We start from the raw sequence: 18248 nt of genomic DNA, 5'->3' as shown, positions 1-18248 counted from the left end.
TTCTGTGGTCAGCTGCAAAGAAATAAACGTATTGATAGAGTATGCATTTCAAATGCAACCCAATTACACAGATAAAGATCTATCAGAATAGCATTTAACCAGATGACATTTGTCTCAGTTCCCCATCATAAAATGACCACACAGCAAAAGTCAGTTGCACATCACCCAATTCTCCTAAATGGAGAAGAAACATTGCCACTGAGTTAACGTAAACGGTAAAGAACTGAAAACAATAGAAAAGTGTTCTTTGAAGTATATATTTCAAATGTATGCATCAAAATATATACCAATTATGTACTTTGAAATCTCGTTTTTTGTCTAAGGAACGATACCCAGTCTAAAGGATGGAAGTCAGTTACTATCTTGATCTTTGGTATAAATAAAATTTATTTATTTTCAAATTCTTAGGATAAGGATAAAATCACCTGCAATGAGCCAGTGTCCTTCAAAGTCCTCAGAGAGGATACAGGGGAGTAGCTAAGGCTCTGTTTTACAGACTTTATACTTTCTAAAGAAGGCTTCTGGATTCCATAGATGGTTATGAAAAGAGTTTGGAAATGCCCAATCTTCAATTTACAGAAGCTTTTTAAAAGCAACTTACATAAAAACTTTAATTTACTTTGTTTTCCTTAGTACAAAACAATCCTTCTTCCACCAGGTCACTTAAGGGGTCCTGGAAACTCTGTGACATACGATCACAAGAAATCTCTGTGTGAAAATATCAAAGCCATGTTCCCCAGTCCTCTGTGTCTTGAAGAAACAGCTGATTCTGTGTAACACTAACCATTGTTAGCCCCTCCCAGTGACTTTAATTGCACATTCAACAACCATTAAGTTCTTTCCCCAATTAATATTTAAACAAATATAGCTATATAAATGTATATTTTCATCAGTATCTACATACCTTATTGAAACTTAATACATCTTACCTCAGAAATATTATATTGTTTGCAAATCAATTTAAACTTCTGTCACTGAAATTCTGCCACCAACACTATAATAACATAAAAATAAATTAACCTGGTCCCAATCTGTGTTTCTTTCACGATCTTCAAAATACCCTTTCAGATAGTCTCCTTTTGTATGGTTTCCTTTGACTGGAATATTTCTTCTTCCAGTATCTCTGATTGCCATACTGTAACGTCTTCTTTTGTGACTGTGAAATTGTCCATTTACAGTGCAGGTCTTTTTGGCTGTAAGCACATTTAGTAGTTGTTCTAGTTCTAGTAATTCATTAGAGAACAGATATGTTACCATGGGAAAATGCACACTTAAAAGACAAAACATTTAAAAGACAGTATTTTTTTCTTTTTGTTTGTTATAACATTAATTCAATTCCTCATTTTAATACTATTTTCTCAGTTTGGTACTGGAGGTAATTTCTGCTTCACAACTCTGGAAGTTCCAGACACCCAGCTCCTCAGCCTTTCCTTCTTTACATACTGCGCTCAGAGGTTTTGCTTATGACATTCTCAGAGGAAAACAGATGTGACTGAAAGGCAATTCATCTTTTATTTAATCATAATCTCTGACGAAGTTCTCTAGTCATTGCTAAACAACTTCACTGTTAAAATTTTCTTATGTAAAGGGAACTCCACACTAAGCTGCCACAGCCAGGTATTCAGATCAGGAGGCAGATCCTCTCTAGGGTGTCCTGAAATCAATCTTCAGGATGCTCTGCTGCCCTTACACTTCAAAAGTGCAACATAGGACAGCGAATTTTCTGTCTCTTTTGATTAACTGGGAAGCATGCCTGCTCACAGCACTCAAACCAGAATGAGAGAGCCAGAATCCCTAAGCCAAATCTGAGCTCATGCACGGATGTACCTCATGACATAGCTTGGGTGCAATGGGTGGTTCTGCTGATGGACTGCCTGATTATTTGAGGAGGCAGGCCATATCCCATTTTACTTATCACCTTCCTTCACCCCTGCATTTTCAAATGAAGCTATAGCAATAATTTCTGTAAACCTTAAAAAAAATGGTCCACAATGGACCTTCTGTCCATTAAAAAAAAAATGGTCCACAAATTAATTTTAAAGAAATTTAGATTAACGAGAATGTTTTCAAGTGAAAATTATTTTTTAATGTTGTTACTCAGAAACTGCAAATGGTATAATCTTAATCATAAATCTCACAATAAGATTTCTGGTAAGATGCTTCACTACATTCTTTTTGGCTACTTAAACAAAGAGATCTGAATGGAGCTACAGGTATATTTGTTTTCTAAATATAGTAACATCTAATTTTCTTTTTTCCATGCTTCCTGATTCTTACTCTTTCCTGAAGTTACTGTTCAGAATTTTAATAAATTTAAAGGGACAGTATAATTAGCTTAGACTTAAAATATGCTTACTCTGTAACAAACTGGTTAAGCACATTTTTTTATTTTTCTGAACATCCTAACACCACCAACCATACCGTCCTGCTATTATCTTCACTGGGGCCCAGATTTCACCATATATAGATATTTAGTAGCACTGTGCTAAAAAGCTACTGTACATCCATTCTTGTGAGTTAATTATTTTAGAAAATGTGGCTGGGCAATTTTAAAGGAAGGGCTTTGCTGCCAAACCAGTTTATGTAAACACAACCGAGGAGCCCCAGTTCAGGGCTAAGGATTAGTATTTTTTTTAATATTTATTTCTGTGATTCAATTCACCTCTGTGTAATCTATGAATGTTAAAATGTTTTTACCTATGCCCAATTCAACTTTTTAATCTGTTTTAACCCATACTTAATGTAACTTTTTAAAAGTGATTTGAAAAGCTTGTGAAGTGTTGCTGTTATCAATTGCCACAAACAAGGAAAAGTAGACGTCTTATAACAACCTTCTAAATCTATACTAGGCCCCTGAGTTGATGGTACAGCTTCATAAACTGCCAAGCAGGCACAACCTTTTACAGAAATTAATAGCTGCTGTTGCTCAGAGCTCAACATTTGTTTTGTTTTGTTCCAGGTTTTTTGTTTTGTTATTTTTGGACCACTTAGAACTCTCCTATTCTCCTATTTACTTATGGTTAAGTAGCATTTCTGGTAAGTCCAGCAATAAATTTTCCTAAAGAAAATGAACTTTGCATACTCCAGCTTACCTGTCACTTGGAGCTCAGTGGTACTATTTAGAGAATTGAAAATATATTTTATAAAAAATTCTGGGGAAGGCAAACTTGCTTTCCCCATACAGACTCCTTGGAGAGCCAGAGTAAGGATTAAAGCAGCCAGGCGTGGAAGAGTGTTTTCATCAGCACCATCTCTGTCCATAATATCAGCATTTTTCTCCAGAGTGCTCACATCAACACACTGAAATCAGGAGAAAACAGCATGAAGACAGTCCTGGTCACCTCCATTTAAATAATCAGAGTGACAGGAGGAGAAACTGGGGAGAACAATTTCACAGACAGTCAGAGTAGAAAAAATGCTAAGGTGTAAGCTGTTATTGCCAGCAAGACAGCTAATCAAAGGACATTTTCAGACAAACAGGCATAGAATAAAAAGTCTTGAACATTTACTCAGTGTCTAATGGGGAAAAAGTATAGTCTTTCATTCACGTTAATTTTGCTTAGTGTTATTTTCCTGCTGTTTCTATTGTTCCCAGTGTCCTCCTCATTTACATCTACATCTACTTCCAGAAAGTGGAAGAAAGGGAGGATTTTTAGTTAAGGCACGAGAAACTGGCTCAAATAATAGAGACTTTAACTCTTCATCTCAACCTTCAGAACAAATTCTTTAAATGTTTTTAGTTCCTTACCTATTAAATGAAATCAATAGTTTGTTATGGAGTAGTTATCTGGGGACAATATGGAAAGATATAATTTTGCAGAAAAAGGATGACTTTCCTGCTGGGTGGCCAAATAAAAACACTAGTCAGTGGTATACACCCATGTGTGTGGATGCCTGAAAACTCTCTCAACCACCCAGAAACTTATTCCCCTTTTCTCATTTTCTTCCCTTTTTTCCTTTCTTGTTTATTCTCACTGCAAATAGTTGGGTTTGAATGAAACAACCAAATAAAAAAACAAAGGCAAAAATTGCTTAATTTCATTTGTTTCTAACTCATATTAACAAAATTAAAAAGTCAGCTAGATGAGCCAGTACAGTAAGTAATTTACTTTGTACATACTCATGTCTCTGTATGTAGGCCATAAACACTGCAGAGAGCAGGCTGGCATTTCTTTTCCTGTTCATTCACTACACATTAAAATTTCCACAACCCAGAATTTAATTTCTCATTTCAAACAAGATATTAGGTGCTATGACTAAAGAAGACGATATTTTCTGTGAAACTAAAACACATAAAGAGCCACTAAAAATGCTTTTCTTCTATGACTACCCTGCACTGTTGGCCCTTTTCATAACACAAGTGTTGTGATGCCAAGGATTATGTTTTGTGTACCTTTCATAAAAGAAACCTCTTTTCCTTCAAGTCAGTGAGTGGGGAAGTCCCAGTCACTGGACAGGCTTGACAACTGATTATACTGCCAGCATAAACAAACAGAACCCTCAGTAATGCATATTATGGGTTGTTATTCTATCTTGACATTCCAAATACCCTCCAGTACCTCTTTACAGTTGCTCAGATACCATTGGAGTCCTTGGAAATCAGCACGTTCACCAAGACTCAGAACCAAAAGTACTGGTCAATGAATAATTTATGGTGGGAAACAATCACACAAAGAAGGAACTGAGGTCCTCAGCATTCTGGACACAGCCAGGTCTCCTACCCATCTTCTGTTTGTGCAGAAAACCCTACTACAGCATGCTATAAATTAAAATCTAATGAAACGAAAATGACAAATTTGAGTTTTGTATGAACCAAATTTAACTCAGTACATTGAACAGGTCTAAGGGGCTACAAACAGGAGGTCAATCTGTACTTTAAGAGTTATCTAATCTGGCAAAAACCTGTTTTATTGCCCATTACAAGGAAATCTTTTTCCTAGATTTTGAACTCTAGAATATTATTCTATTATTTTATAGACCCTATTTGAGATAAGAAATTCTAAACAGCAGTGAGAAAACTCCCTGCATGTTTCCTGACTTAGAAAGGATAATCTTAGCTGAAAATATGCAATATGCTTTTTTTTAAACTTAAGCTTATCTTCATCAATCTTTCTACAAGGCATATCCACGCTGGTAGGTAATTAGTCACAAATGTATGTGTTCCAACTGAAGGAAGCTATCACATCTTTGGACAGATTCCTTATTCCATCCAGCTTTGGATAGACATGGAAGTGTAGAACCTGGCAAGGATTTCATCACAGCAAAATAATTCATTATTTCACCTATATCAGCCAGTAATGGAGCTGTTCTGCTTTATACCATTGAAATGCAAACATTGCTAGTGTATTGATACTAACAAACACAAGAGATGAGAAAGTATTTTCTGTCCTTGGAGCCAAGTGGAAGATCTTGCATCTACACAGAGCTGTGCTCTTTTCCATCTGCCCTAAGCAGGGGAACTGCATCTAAATTACCTATTGGGAATGGTCCCTGAAGTGCAGTATCTCCCCAACCATGTCGCAGCAGTTCCTGTGGAAGTGGCAGATGCCAGAAACAACTCACAGAAAAGCATTAAACAGCACATATAACACAACACCAGCCTGTGCTCTCACACTGTCATTTACCAGTTTTCTGGAGGACTGTGATACTGGCACAGTGTCTGTACTAGCATAAAGGCATTCTACCTGTAATAAAGATGAAGTTATCTTGATGTATGTTTTCTTTACCTGGTTTTCAGAAGTTTTAAAATGTTGCCTTACTGCAGCCAAAATATCTTCCGTTTCATTCCGTGAAAAAAAATAACAGTCTTCATCATGTCTTAAACTAAGCATACTCTGTAGGTAAAATTTATAATCCTTATCATTCAAGCTGAATTCTGAAGAACACATATCTCTATGATGAAGAATGTAGTAGAGAAGGACAAGAGAAATTCTCTCAAATACTTCTTCACTGAGATGGTCTTCTAAATCTCCTCCAGCTACTAGTAACAGAGCATCCGGTTCAAGGCACTGTGAAGAAATAAAAATTAATGGAAATTCCACTCAAGTGACATGCTGCCAGGCATCTGCAAATACAGATAGGAAGGACAGCAGGAGAATACAACTTCTATATTTAAGGGATCAAACCCAAAACTACACAGATGCAGGCTGACGGAATGGCAGGAGGAGGGTGCAGGTAATTCATTGCAAGATCATACCATGGGGTTTTTTTCCAGACCCCTCTTTATTTTTAAGAAAAGTCAAGTGCCCTAGAGATGGGACTTTGAACAACCTTGTCTATTGGGAGGTGCTCCTTCTCACAGTAGGGGAAGTGGAACTGATGCCTTAAGAGGCCTCACAGAAACAGAGACTAGACAGGAGTAAGGGAATAAAAGTAGGTATTTATTTGAAAGGCCTTCAAAGGTAGCCCCTGGGGACTCTGAAGCTATTCTCAAAATGGACCCCAAGATGGACCCCAGGTCACGAGTTCTTCACCCTTTTATAGGTTTGGTTCATTTGTATAGCAGGGTTAATTCTCCAATTAAAGCTTCAGTTTTACTCTCAGCTTGCCCCCCCCTTAGAGGCTCTTTGGTTTACACTTTTGGGCCTAGGACAGTCTTGGTGTCCTTGGAAAGCAGGGCCACAGAGGCTTTGTTATGTCTACCTAGCATGAGAGAGCAGAAATTAACAGGCTACAAGAAACTTCAGAGTCACACACCAAGCAGTACAGAATTTGAAAAACATAAAAATTAAAACCTAAGGCATCAGAACTACATGATCTTTAAAGTCCCTTCGAACACAAACCATTCTATGATTCTATTTTATGATTCTATGATTTAGTGGTTTTAGACTCAGTACAATTAGGAATAATTCTGATCAATCATTGTAGAAAGCAAAAGCCTTCCACTGGCTTCAATAGATTATACTCCTGGTTATAAATTTATTAAATAAAGGCTAGGCCTATTCATATTTTCATCTGTGTATTCTATGTGTTTGCATTATAAGATAAAAACAGTTGCTGAACTGTAGTTAATTGAGGCTATGTAAACAGAAGTTATATCATATTCAATGCACTGTTCAGAGACTTAATTGACCCTATAATCACACAGCTATTTTTATGTTTCTCAATGGATTCTGTTAACTGCAACAATGAGATCCAGTGCAGAGAGCCAGCACAAGATCTAACCCCATTTAGTCCTTCAAATGCATTTCAAGAGAGACTGAAATTACATATTCATCATGTGAAGGCTTTACATCTGAGCACAGATCTTTTAATACGTGTATACACACACACACACACACACACACACACACACACACACACACACGTATCTATCTATCTCTCTCTCTCTCTCTCAATTTTTTCTTGCTACAAAGATGCTTTGCAGAAACTTTTGCCTCTCATACAAAAGTTAGTCTGTAAATTAGACCAGAAGACTAATAGAGGTCTATCTCAGGCCATGACAAGACACCGAAGTCCAAAATAAAGAATCCTCTTGAAGAGATCTTGTAATTAATGTTATTCATTCTGTATCTGTTTTTTTCTTACAGATTCCTTTCTAAGCATGTTATAGATGTGTCAGCTAATCTCAAGTATGGTAGAGCAGCTGAACTGTACATTTCAGAGAAGAAACTACAACACATGAGATACCATGGGAGGATCAACACTGCACTTGAATAAATTAATGAATCCAGACAGGATCCAGTTTGTAAGAATAAATTTTTTGTGTCTACAAGCATGATGTATTGGTTGGTGGGGCTCACCTTGTATGTTAGTTCATTTTCCTACACTGAAGCTCACATTGTCATGTTCAGAAGTCAAAGTTCCTTGGAGGAACTGAGAGAGCTGCTACTTTTTAATATGAAGAATTCTAACCAAAATTCTCAAAATACTGAATCTAAAATAAAAGGAAAAATGAAAACTGTGGATATTAATATCCAAATTAACTATTTATATACCTAAATAAACTAGATTACAGTATGATTCACTGTGTCCTGCCTACACTGCTTTTCAAGGTCTTTAAGCCTAACTTTTCCTAATGCAGTCTCTGAGAATTACTCTTTGGACTAGGAGGAGTCTATTCTGTTTTCTGTCCCAAAGACCTCGAGTCAGTCAACCAGCCTTTATGAACACGCAGTAGTAATACAATAAGTATATGGCATGAAGTTGAAGATTTTCAAAGATTTCTATAAGATTTTAAAACCCACTGAGGATAAATTGCAATCAGTGAGTCCATTGTTTGCAATCTTGCAAGGAAGATGACTGAAAAAAATTGCTATTTAGAAGGAAGCAGGTGCATTGTAAAAGTTACTCCATAGCATATGGGTAGCCCATGGTGAGTGACCCTTGAAGAGATATTAAGAGGATATAAATTGGTTTGTCATTGGGTTGGTTTTTTTGTTTGTTTATTGGTTTGGGGGTTTTTTTGCTGCTACTAATATTTTTACAGGAATAACCATCTGCATGTCCTTGATTTAGAAATGCTTACTTCCTATAAAAAAGAAGCCCAGAACTTGGGCACTGAAGTCTGAGTTTCTTTTGTTTAAGTGGCCAGAAGTACCAAAAAGATTTTCTTACCAAGGCAAGAAATATATGACTTCTGTGTGTTTAGGAGATGAAGTGTCAGATGCCATTCAATAGCTGCCAGCCCCTGCCCAAAGGGTCTTAGGGCCACTACATAACAAAAAACCAGAAGAACGTCTAAAAAAAGTGTTAAACTTCTCTGCTTTTAAATGCCCATTAGAGATATCATAAAAATAATAATAAAAAACTCTGAAAACAAAGTCATGTGGTATAAATGGAATCCTGGATTTGGAAAGGAAATTTGAATCTGAAATCAATTAGTGATTCCCAACAAGTATGAGGAAGAAAATGCCAAGACAAGGTGGGGCATTCTGTTTCAGATTTTTATGATTCTGAAGGATAGTGCTTCTTGCACAGTTTTTGCTGTCTTGGTTTACCAAATCTTGTTAAATAATCATGGGTGATTTCAGCACAGTGCCATGTGGATTCCATGTGACTGAAAATACCATATCTCTCTCAAGGATTTCCTACAGAAAACCATGCTCCTGTGGTGCTGGCACAGAAATACTGACAGTGCAGGATGTGTGCAGTGTTTCTGGCTCAGGTGACACTCAGGAGTACTGGAAATGGTGAAAGTCCTCAAACTCTTCCTATAGGAAATTTCCAAGATGAAACCTGAACAGAGCAGCAGAACTGACAAAAGTCAGCCCCAGCTATGTTTCCCTTAGATTTCTTCAATCCAAGGACATAGTGGGCAAGCTCTCCAGGAATACATCACAAATACAAGAAAAAAACCATGGCACTCAAGAAGAAAAACAAAGAAGATAAACAAAAACCTACTCCCATTTACTGAAGTTTAGGAGGACTCTATAACCACGTTTAATACAGTGTCAGCTTTCAATCTGGGGCCATATCTGATGCATATTCGTTGCCCATATGTGAATAATCTCCTTTATAAAAAATTATCCATTTAGTTAATGACAGACACCTACAATATTTATGTATGAAATTTCACATATGGGCTCGTATGAAAAATGGGAGCATTTTTAGAAAGGGTCAATTAAGTGAGCAGCTGTCTACTGCACAGGATGAAAAGATTCCCATTTCATTGGCTTGGTAGATTGCCGAGAATAGCACCTTGTAAAAGCATTCACCTCTCTGACCATCTTCATAAGTGTGGTATAAAGTGACACTGCTGTATGTAGGTCACTGAACAGTGCCAGAGCCAAAGTAATGAAAGCCAGGGCTGACCAAGCCCTTTGTTGTCCCTTTCAGCTAAGTTGCTCACTAACACTGTCCCTGTCCTTTCTTCATTGAATCAGGAATGAGTTCTGAAAATATTCTCAAGTAGACAACCAATCCCTCTGTTCAACTGTACACTGGACTAGTTCCAGTTTCAGTTTGGATTTGTAGATTCATTGTTCTGCCTTTCATTTTCCTTGACCTGAACTGCTTACCAAAACCCTCCCCTAAATCTTGAATGTTTCAGTGAAGTGGCACATAAATCTCAGACAATCCTGTCTGGGTTTTATTTTTATGAAGTAAAATCCAGAACAACAGCAAAAAAAAGGGGCAGAACTGGTCCCCAGCATTTACCTATGTCTTTCCATGGTGGAAATCCTGTGCCCCACATACAAGCTCGTGCTTTTATTGTTAGATCAGTTTTCAGTAGAAAAATTTTTGCTGGAAAACAAACACTTGGCAACTTTAAAAGAAAAGTTATTAGTGTTATGCGACTGAAGCATGGCATTTTTAAGGAATGTCTCTCATGTTTGGAACATCTCTTCACGAGCTCAAACAATAAATAATAATAATTCAAAATGAAACACAGCAGGGACAATTTTTTTGCTGCAACAACACGTTTTTTACATGTTTAGGTATCATATTCAGGACAGTATCACTAACAAATAATGTTAGAACTCACTGACGATCCTGTAAAGATATCCCTCATTAATTGAAGCACTAACCAGATTACAATCCTCTTGCATGCCATAAATCCGCTGTGGGCATTCAGCTCTCTCCAGTAACATTTTGACCAGTTCTCGTGAGTGGTTCATGTGGAGCTCAGTGTTTTCAGCTGAGAGAACGCGTAAAACTTCCACCAGAGAGCCTCTGCTGGGAGGATTGCTGCCATCCTGCCCATGCTCTTCCCCAGGCTGTCCTTCAGCAATGAGCACGCTGAATATGAAAGCAGAACATACCACCCCAAGAGCTGGATGCTTGGTCAGAAAACACATCTCCTCTTCCTGCAGTGTGTGATCTGCACTGAATGTTGGGTTGTTGTTTGCCCTTCACAGCTTAAACTCGAAACCTGAAGAATCTGAATGGTAAAGGGGGGAAAAACCCAGTCCTTTAATTAGTGTGAATGCAATATGTTCGAAAGGATTTATTAATTGGTCGGCTAAGCTGATTTGCAGTGACAAGCTGTTTTTGAACAACAGGGAGCCTGTAAGGGCTTTACAGCACAGAACAGCAGGAAACTAAGACAACCATGGCCTCAAAACTTCTTTAGAATTACCAACAAGAGGTTGTCTCAAAGTGCCCTTCCCTCTTCTTAAAAATAAAGTCTATGCCTTTCATTTCAGTGTTATGTTATTGCACTCACTAATAATTCTTTTTAGTAAGAACAGGAAAATACCATGGCTTTCACTTTCATTTAATTATGAAAACAGTTGTTTAGGAACAAAAATAGCTGCAAATAAATATTACTACTCTAATACTGATATGAATCTGCAGTAATTACATTACACAGCAATAATGTAAAGAAGGTTATATTGTCAAAACACTTTACCAGCATTACTAAACTCCATCTATACAGCAAAAAAAAAGAAGGAACTGGATGTACTTAAAAATTAGTGATATTTTATCTCTACTCAGACAGAAGAATTACAATGCTGAGGTTATAATTTCACTCAAAGAACTCAGTGAATAAACCAGACAAACAAGCTTAACTTGTTAACTCTAGGTGCAAAAGACATTTTGTACTATAAATCTGTCTTGTCACAATCCTCCCTAATAAACCACTCCCTCTGCTTTAACAGCAATCTATCTCAATATCAAAGCACAAGAAATATAAAAGAGTTTCACTTCTGTTTTCCACAGAAGTTTTGATTTTATTGATAGGCAGATGCTGGCAGTAACATACATACTCCGACAGTAATGCACATGTGCTAAACAGCCACATATACGTTCATCTTCTTTGAATTGCAATTTGAGACACGTGTTTTATTTTAAAGGAAACTCTGCTAACAAAATATTTAAAATGAAAAAAGAACTGCTGAATTCAAATGGGTATTCAGTCTGATAAAAGTTAGTATATTTTTAGATATTAGGAAATCTTTTGGTGTTTAGATATATTTTACTGTTAGCAATTAGGAATATGTATCATTGTTACAAAGATATTATGAACATTTATTTCTAAATGTTATTTTCTTACCTTCTGAAGGGAAAAAGAATGCTTGTGTATCTAGCTTTGTGGCCTTCTGAATCCTCAGAAGTATTTAGCTGCTGGAAGTCCAATGTTTTTAAAATTCCTTGATGGTGCTCTGGAAGCTGGAGAGGATTAGTTTATTGCTGCCTTGAAAAGTTTTCAGTTGCTATGGAGAGAGCTGCCCTTAAGGTAACAATGGAGGTGGGTAGGAATTAGTACATGTTCTTCTTGTACTTGCTAGTTCTAAGCATTGCATTATTAAATTTATTTCACATATTTTAGTAGTTATCATTTTATGGAAACAGTCTGTTTTAGAAGTACAAGATGTATAAAATCTGCTAAAGAATGTATTTCATTATGATGGATAATACATGCAAGAACTCATAACTGTTCGCTGTGTTACTAAATTATCGATCACTTCTATAACAAACCTGAAATTTTTTTTATTAAAATATTAATACTTTCTGAAAATATGAGAACACGATAGAAACAGAAATCTTCTTAATCACATCCATAGAAAAATGATATTTTTTCTTTGCAAAACTCTGCCCATAGAGAACAGTCTCTTTCATCCCCACTTATTCTGTGTCACATTTGCACCAACTGCAAAAGCTGGGATAGCTCAGCCTGTGGTGAAAAAAAATTTTGTCCACCCACTCAGATTTTCCAGAGGGATGCTGTTACAAAGTTGAATTTACATCACCATGCCATTAAAATATTATTGCACTGGAAGTTAGCAAAAACTGTCACGACTGACAGATTCCACAGAGACTGGTACACCAGTCATATCAGTCTCCCACCTTCCAAACCTTCCGTGTTGCTGTGAAGGACTATCATCTCAGCCGGCTCAACAAATCCTGTGAAGCAGTAAGCCTGTAGTAATAGAAACATCATCATTCTCTTTAAAGCTAGATTAATGAAAAAATCCTGCGTTCTAAAACGTCTGTAATGTCTCCTTCAAGGTGGCGAGCTCAAAGGGAACAGCCTTGTTTTGGCAAGACTGAGAACTGACAACTGACACTGACTATAAAAGAATTAAACTGACAAGACCAGCTTGAGGGAAGTGCAAAATGTAAACAAATGTTCTCAAAAATACAAAGTACAATTACATTACAGATTCTTGTGTAATGAAGGCTGAGTATTTTAAAAATCAGTCCTACTTTTAAATATTCTTTTTACTTCATAAATTACAAAGGATATTTATCAAACTAACATTACTAAATATACCACTGTATGAAAACAAGAATTACAGAAATTTTCATATAAATTTTTTTTTAGAAGAATGACTGAAAAGCAGAAATGCATGATAATATGCACTTCCTCTGGCTTTTATATAATTTGTTCTGTCAAACAAAGCTAACTATGTCCAGATTTGTTCCACTAATAAAAATAATTTCTCAGATAATGGGGGAATAGCTTCCAGCATTTAATTCTGGGGATTTCTCAATCTCCAAACAAACATAGAATAGGTTTATCTGTATATAATTTGATGTTTTGTGTATAATTACTAATTATAATTAAGAATTCATTCCATTCAATTAAAGTGTACAAACAGAGGGTGAGTTGTTTCAGTTTGCCGAGAAAAGCTAACGTTTAAAAACACGTGATGATTTATAACTATTGAAAGCTTCTGAGAGATTTGCATAATAATACTGGCTACGACTTACTTTAATATTTATATTACAGAGTGATAGGAAAAAAAGAAAACATTAAGTACATTAAAAAGCAACAGATAATAATTGGTACAGGCTACTATGGCTGATCTCAAAGGGGAATACACTTCCCTTTTATGACTAAGGGTTGCAAACCTCCTCTGGCTTGGGAATGAGCTTCTCAGTGGTGGCAAAATCACTGACAGTGACTCAAGGCTCACCCTCTGCTTTTACCCTTGACACTGTGTTTTCAGTCACGCCACTGTCATTAAAGAACTATTCTGTCTACACAGCACTTGGATTACTACTTCTGAAGTAATTGCTGGCATCAGTTGCTAAGTCTTTTCTTCAAACCCTTGTGCAGCAGTATTATTCCCCCACTACCTACCCATACTGAAGCTGTTCCAGCTGATCAAAAGGGACCATGACAACAACAGAGCTGTGTAGTTAGACGCCCATTAGAAATTTGCTGAGATACACAGACAAAAATGAATCACTTCTACAGTTTAATATCTTGAAACCTCCTGAAGCACCTACCACTAATATTGTGACTCGTGTTACAAGACTACCATTTTGACTCAAATTTGACTGCATGCCTTTTGGAGAATTTTGATAAAGGGGAAGAAAAGTCCATGCACAATGCTCATAAGCCAGAGACTCTCCATTTACTGTAGAATGATAAAATATATGGGAAGAAAACCTTGAGAAGAACTGGAAAACTGGGGTAACTCAGAATGAAGTAGATTACCAATTACCATTCTAACATGACAACAGACTCTATAGCAAAACCAGAGGTATGATGAATTTTCTGATTAAATAAAAAATTTCCTTCAAAATTATTATTCCATTTTACACTTACTTACTTATCTTGGCATGATCAAGCATGGATCTGAGATCAAGAATTTTCAGAAAAAAAATCAATACTTTTAAATTAGTTTGAACAATTACCATGCTGGGGTACTTGCAAGAGAGTAACTGATTGCTGACAGGCAAGGTATGTCCCAGGAAAATCAGGAGAAGAAGAAATAAGATAAAAAGAAGAGTGATAAATATGTGAGTGTCTCAAAACTATTTCATGAACAGATTCATGATCCCAAACATCTGCATATAAAATTTTTTCCACCCACAGATACAACCTTTTATGATTTAGAAAGCTCATACAATAATAACTGATGTTCTTAGTGAAAAGGAGTGAAGGCAATTTAGAAATGGTGTAACTAGACAGAGAACATGCTGCAAGGCCTCTCTGGTTACAGTGTTCTATTTACTTACTTAGTTTTCATTCTAAGTGAACCAGTAAGACTAACTGCAGCTTACCTGTTTCTCCCACCTTCACACCTGCTGTGAGAACAAAAGCAAGTTGCCACTCACAAATGCCAGGGATAACTGCACTCTGCAATTTACTGTGTTTCAAACGATTGGTGAATAAATTGTGTAGGAACAGGAAAACTCTTTAGAGGACTCACTCGGAGATGACAAAGGCATTCCCATGAGCTCTATCAACATGACAAATGGCTTTATTTTATTTGTACGGCAGAAAGGGAGAGGATTTAGGCATAATTTTAGCAAGACCCCTGCTGAACTTCACATCACACTGGATAATGCAGCTATATAACTCTTATTCCTTTAACACTGTGTAACTTGTTTTGATGCACTAAGCAAATGCATCTTTTTTCCTTTTTACTAATCACAGCAATTATGGAAAATAGAAGAGAATCCTCTGGCACTGCAGCTTTCCTCCATGTTATTAATGTGATCTGCGCACATTGTATAATTACAGCCATAGGCAGCATATTGACATATGAAAGAACTACATTTTGCATGCAATTTCCGTGGAATTTCAATACATAAAGTATCTTTGCCAATGAATTAATGCCAGAGTGCTGTAATAAAAAATGTCAGTACTTTAAAATTACCACAGTAAATTAAGCTTTTTTGGCATCACATGCCAATCTTAACAATATCACATATATTAAGGTTGCCAATGAATTAAAATAAATTAATATTATTGAAATTCTCTGAGTTACATGTATTAGCATAGAGTTTAATATATATACATGTGCCTGGAACAAGTCTTTTTTTAGTCCAGGATTACAAAATTCAGTTGTCAGCAGAAAGTTTTCCAAGATGATCTGGAAATCTATTTACATTAAAGTAGAACAGCAAGCAAGAAAGAAGTTATAGATTACTATACACTCTAGGCCAGCAAACCCTCTTATATTTTAAGAAATATATCTCCACAAGTGCCTTCTCACATATTACAGAGTTAAGGTGACATTTATTGTCCTAAAGTATTACTGTCATGAAATCTGTGTTTTGAAATTAAATGAAAGTGTTAATTTATATGGAAATTGTGATGTAAAACTTAATTAATTGCCTCCATCTGAGTACAGACTTCTCCCTCACACAGGCTCTCTACTGCTAACTCTCTGATTGTGTTTAAAACAAAACAAAACAAAACAAAAAAAGAGAAAACAAAAAGCATTGGGATGTAAGGATAACCATCAAGACAATTCAGTGATAGCAATTATTATAAAGAACTTAGAATGGGAGGTATTAGTATTTTGGGCATGAAAAAGAGGAGGTTTCATAAGTATGGTATAATTTTGTTTATTTTCAACTTAAAGAACACATAGAGAAAAAATGCTCTTGCGTTCATTCTTAGGAACTTTAGCAGCCTAACTTTTCTGAAGCTATCTAAACATTAAACTACAGCTACTAGACCACCAAGTCAGCTTCAGTTATCTCACTTCCTCTTATACTAAACAGATGCAGAAATCAGTTCCTAAGGTTTTCACTGCCTATTGTGTGGTTTTGTTCTCAGCATTATCAGACTATTATGTATGTTGTTTCTTTTTTGTTCCTTTAGGTTTCCAAAGAAACTGGGCTCAAAAACAGAGTTGATTTTACTAAGAGTGTCTTATCCAGTCCAAAGCATTTACAGTCTAGTTATACATGTTGAACTATTAAGTATCCCAAATGAACTATTGTGTAGTATTGCAGCATAGACCTCTGAGTAATATTTTAATAGAAAAAAATAGAGTTTAAAATTGAAAAATAACCTTTTGACAATTATACTGTTCACCTTGTAGGAAACTGACATAATATTGTATGTTGCACCTTTAGCCATTGACTTCTGACCTCAGCATACTGATTTTTTTCCTTTCCTGCTGATACTCATCAACTTATGCTTGAAAACCCCTCAAATGTTCTTTATGAATTTGTGTGGTATTTTTGCTTTATATAAATATTTTTAAAGAATTTTTACTATTAGAGAAATTGAGATAACAAGTGATTACTCACTTGGTTTTTTAAACTATGACTCAGTGTTCAGTTCTAAGGAAATTCTCACAATAAGGAAGAGTCATTTCAGGCAAATACCTGTTGTCTGAGAGCTGACTGATGTTTCTCAAGGTCTTCTAGTCTACACAATAAAAAAAGAAAAAACATAAGTTTCTGAGTCATGAATACAAGCCAGAATGAGAGAAGACAGTTTCTTTCTATCCCTTTGTCTTAAATTTAGGAAGTTTGTAACTGGCACCAACAGTAAGAAGAGCTCACAGAATATTTGAGTGATTAGATGGGCTTCAAGTAACAGCTGTTGAAGCAATAAAGGTGAAAAGAAAAAAAAGGAAAATCCTAGAATGGAAGGACAATGAAAGAACCAGTATTGATAGAAAACAATTTAGCCAAATACAAATTTCACTGCATGACAGTGACCTTACTTCTACCTTTATTAAAACTACGGAAAAACTACTATCTCTCCCATATAACCTGGTATTATATTCATTGTTCGAAGGCTTGGTAGCAAGACTACCGAGAAGGGAGTTCATATTAAGAAATGTTTTTACTTTATGAAAGAAACTTTTCCACTTTTAAAAGAATTGTTTCTCTCTCTATAACCATAGTTAATCTAAATACCAATATTCACAGTAAATGCACATATGCAACTATAAGATTCTAAATTAAATGCTTGCTTCTTTTTAGCCTTTTAGAAACATACAGAAAATACAAAATTAATTACTACCTTAACTTTTGAAATACAGTTTGAGTTAAACACACCATACATCCTTGTAGCGCTGTTCTATCCAATTTAGGAACGATTGTTTTATCATCAAGAGGGCACACTGTTCATTCTGCTCAGTGTTGGCCATAGAATTCTTTGTATCACTACCTCCTAGAGGAGAATTGCTGTAGGCGTCTGTGGGTAACAACTGTTAGAAGTGGCCAATCCACTTCTATCAGTTACAGTGGCCTTTAATTTAGAATTAGGCTGCATATATTTTGCTGGGTCTATGGCAACTAAAATTTTAGAAAATCCTGAAATGCTAACTTCAAAGTACTATGCTAAAGCTCAGCTTAAAGCTAACAAATTGATTAAAATGAGGTAAAAAGAGCAAGAGCTAGAAATCCACACAAGTAAGTGTTAAGTTACGTCTTAAAAAGCAAAACAGCAATATGCAGAACAGCGACAATTTGGTACCAACACTCTCTCTGTAAAGATTTTTCAAGCCTTTCCTTCTGCTGAACAAATTCTTCCAAAAGTACAGAAGCAGGATTTATCTTCTCCTTTGCTCCTCATGTCTCCTCTCTATAGATAAGGACAAGAAAAAATCTGTTAGAAAAAAAAGAATTCAGGTAGTCTTGAGTTGCAGTCCACACTA

General features: G+C 36.0%; 1 protein-coding gene across 4 annotated transcripts in view; it reads right to left on the bottom strand.

The window, feature by feature from the left end:
- The window catches only part of SLC39A12 (solute carrier family 39 member 12), a 41235-nt gene extending 24255 nt beyond the window's left edge, over positions 1-16980 (bottom strand). For 2 of the 4 annotated variants that reach the window (XM_032113664.1, XM_032113673.1), the window contains exons 1-6: positions 12733-12805; positions 11939-12115; positions 10470-10822; positions 5727-6008; positions 3093-3300; positions 1021-1223 (exon numbers count right to left, since the gene is read on the bottom strand). In XM_032113664.1, coding sequence (XP_031969555.1) covers positions 1021-1223; positions 3093-3300; positions 5727-6008; positions 10470-10739 — 963 coding nt within the window. In that variant the 5' untranslated portion in view covers positions 10740-10822; positions 11939-12115; positions 12733-12805. Of the gene's footprint in view, positions 1-1020; positions 1224-3092; positions 3301-5726; positions 6009-10469; positions 10823-11938; positions 12116-12732; positions 12857-16965 lie in introns of those variants that run through there. The other 2 variants (XM_032113684.1, XM_032113656.1) reach the window with 2 other exon arrangements.
- Between the last annotated feature and the right edge of the window lie 1268 nt (positions 16981-18248).

Source organism: Corvus moneduloides, chromosome 1 (assembly GCF_009650955.1).
Source record: "Corvus moneduloides isolate bCorMon1 chromosome 1, bCorMon1.pri, whole genome shotgun sequence".
Lineage (NCBI taxonomy): Eukaryota > Metazoa > Chordata > Aves > Passeriformes > Corvidae > Corvus > Corvus moneduloides.
This window is presented reverse-complemented; position numbering and strand designations above follow the sequence as displayed.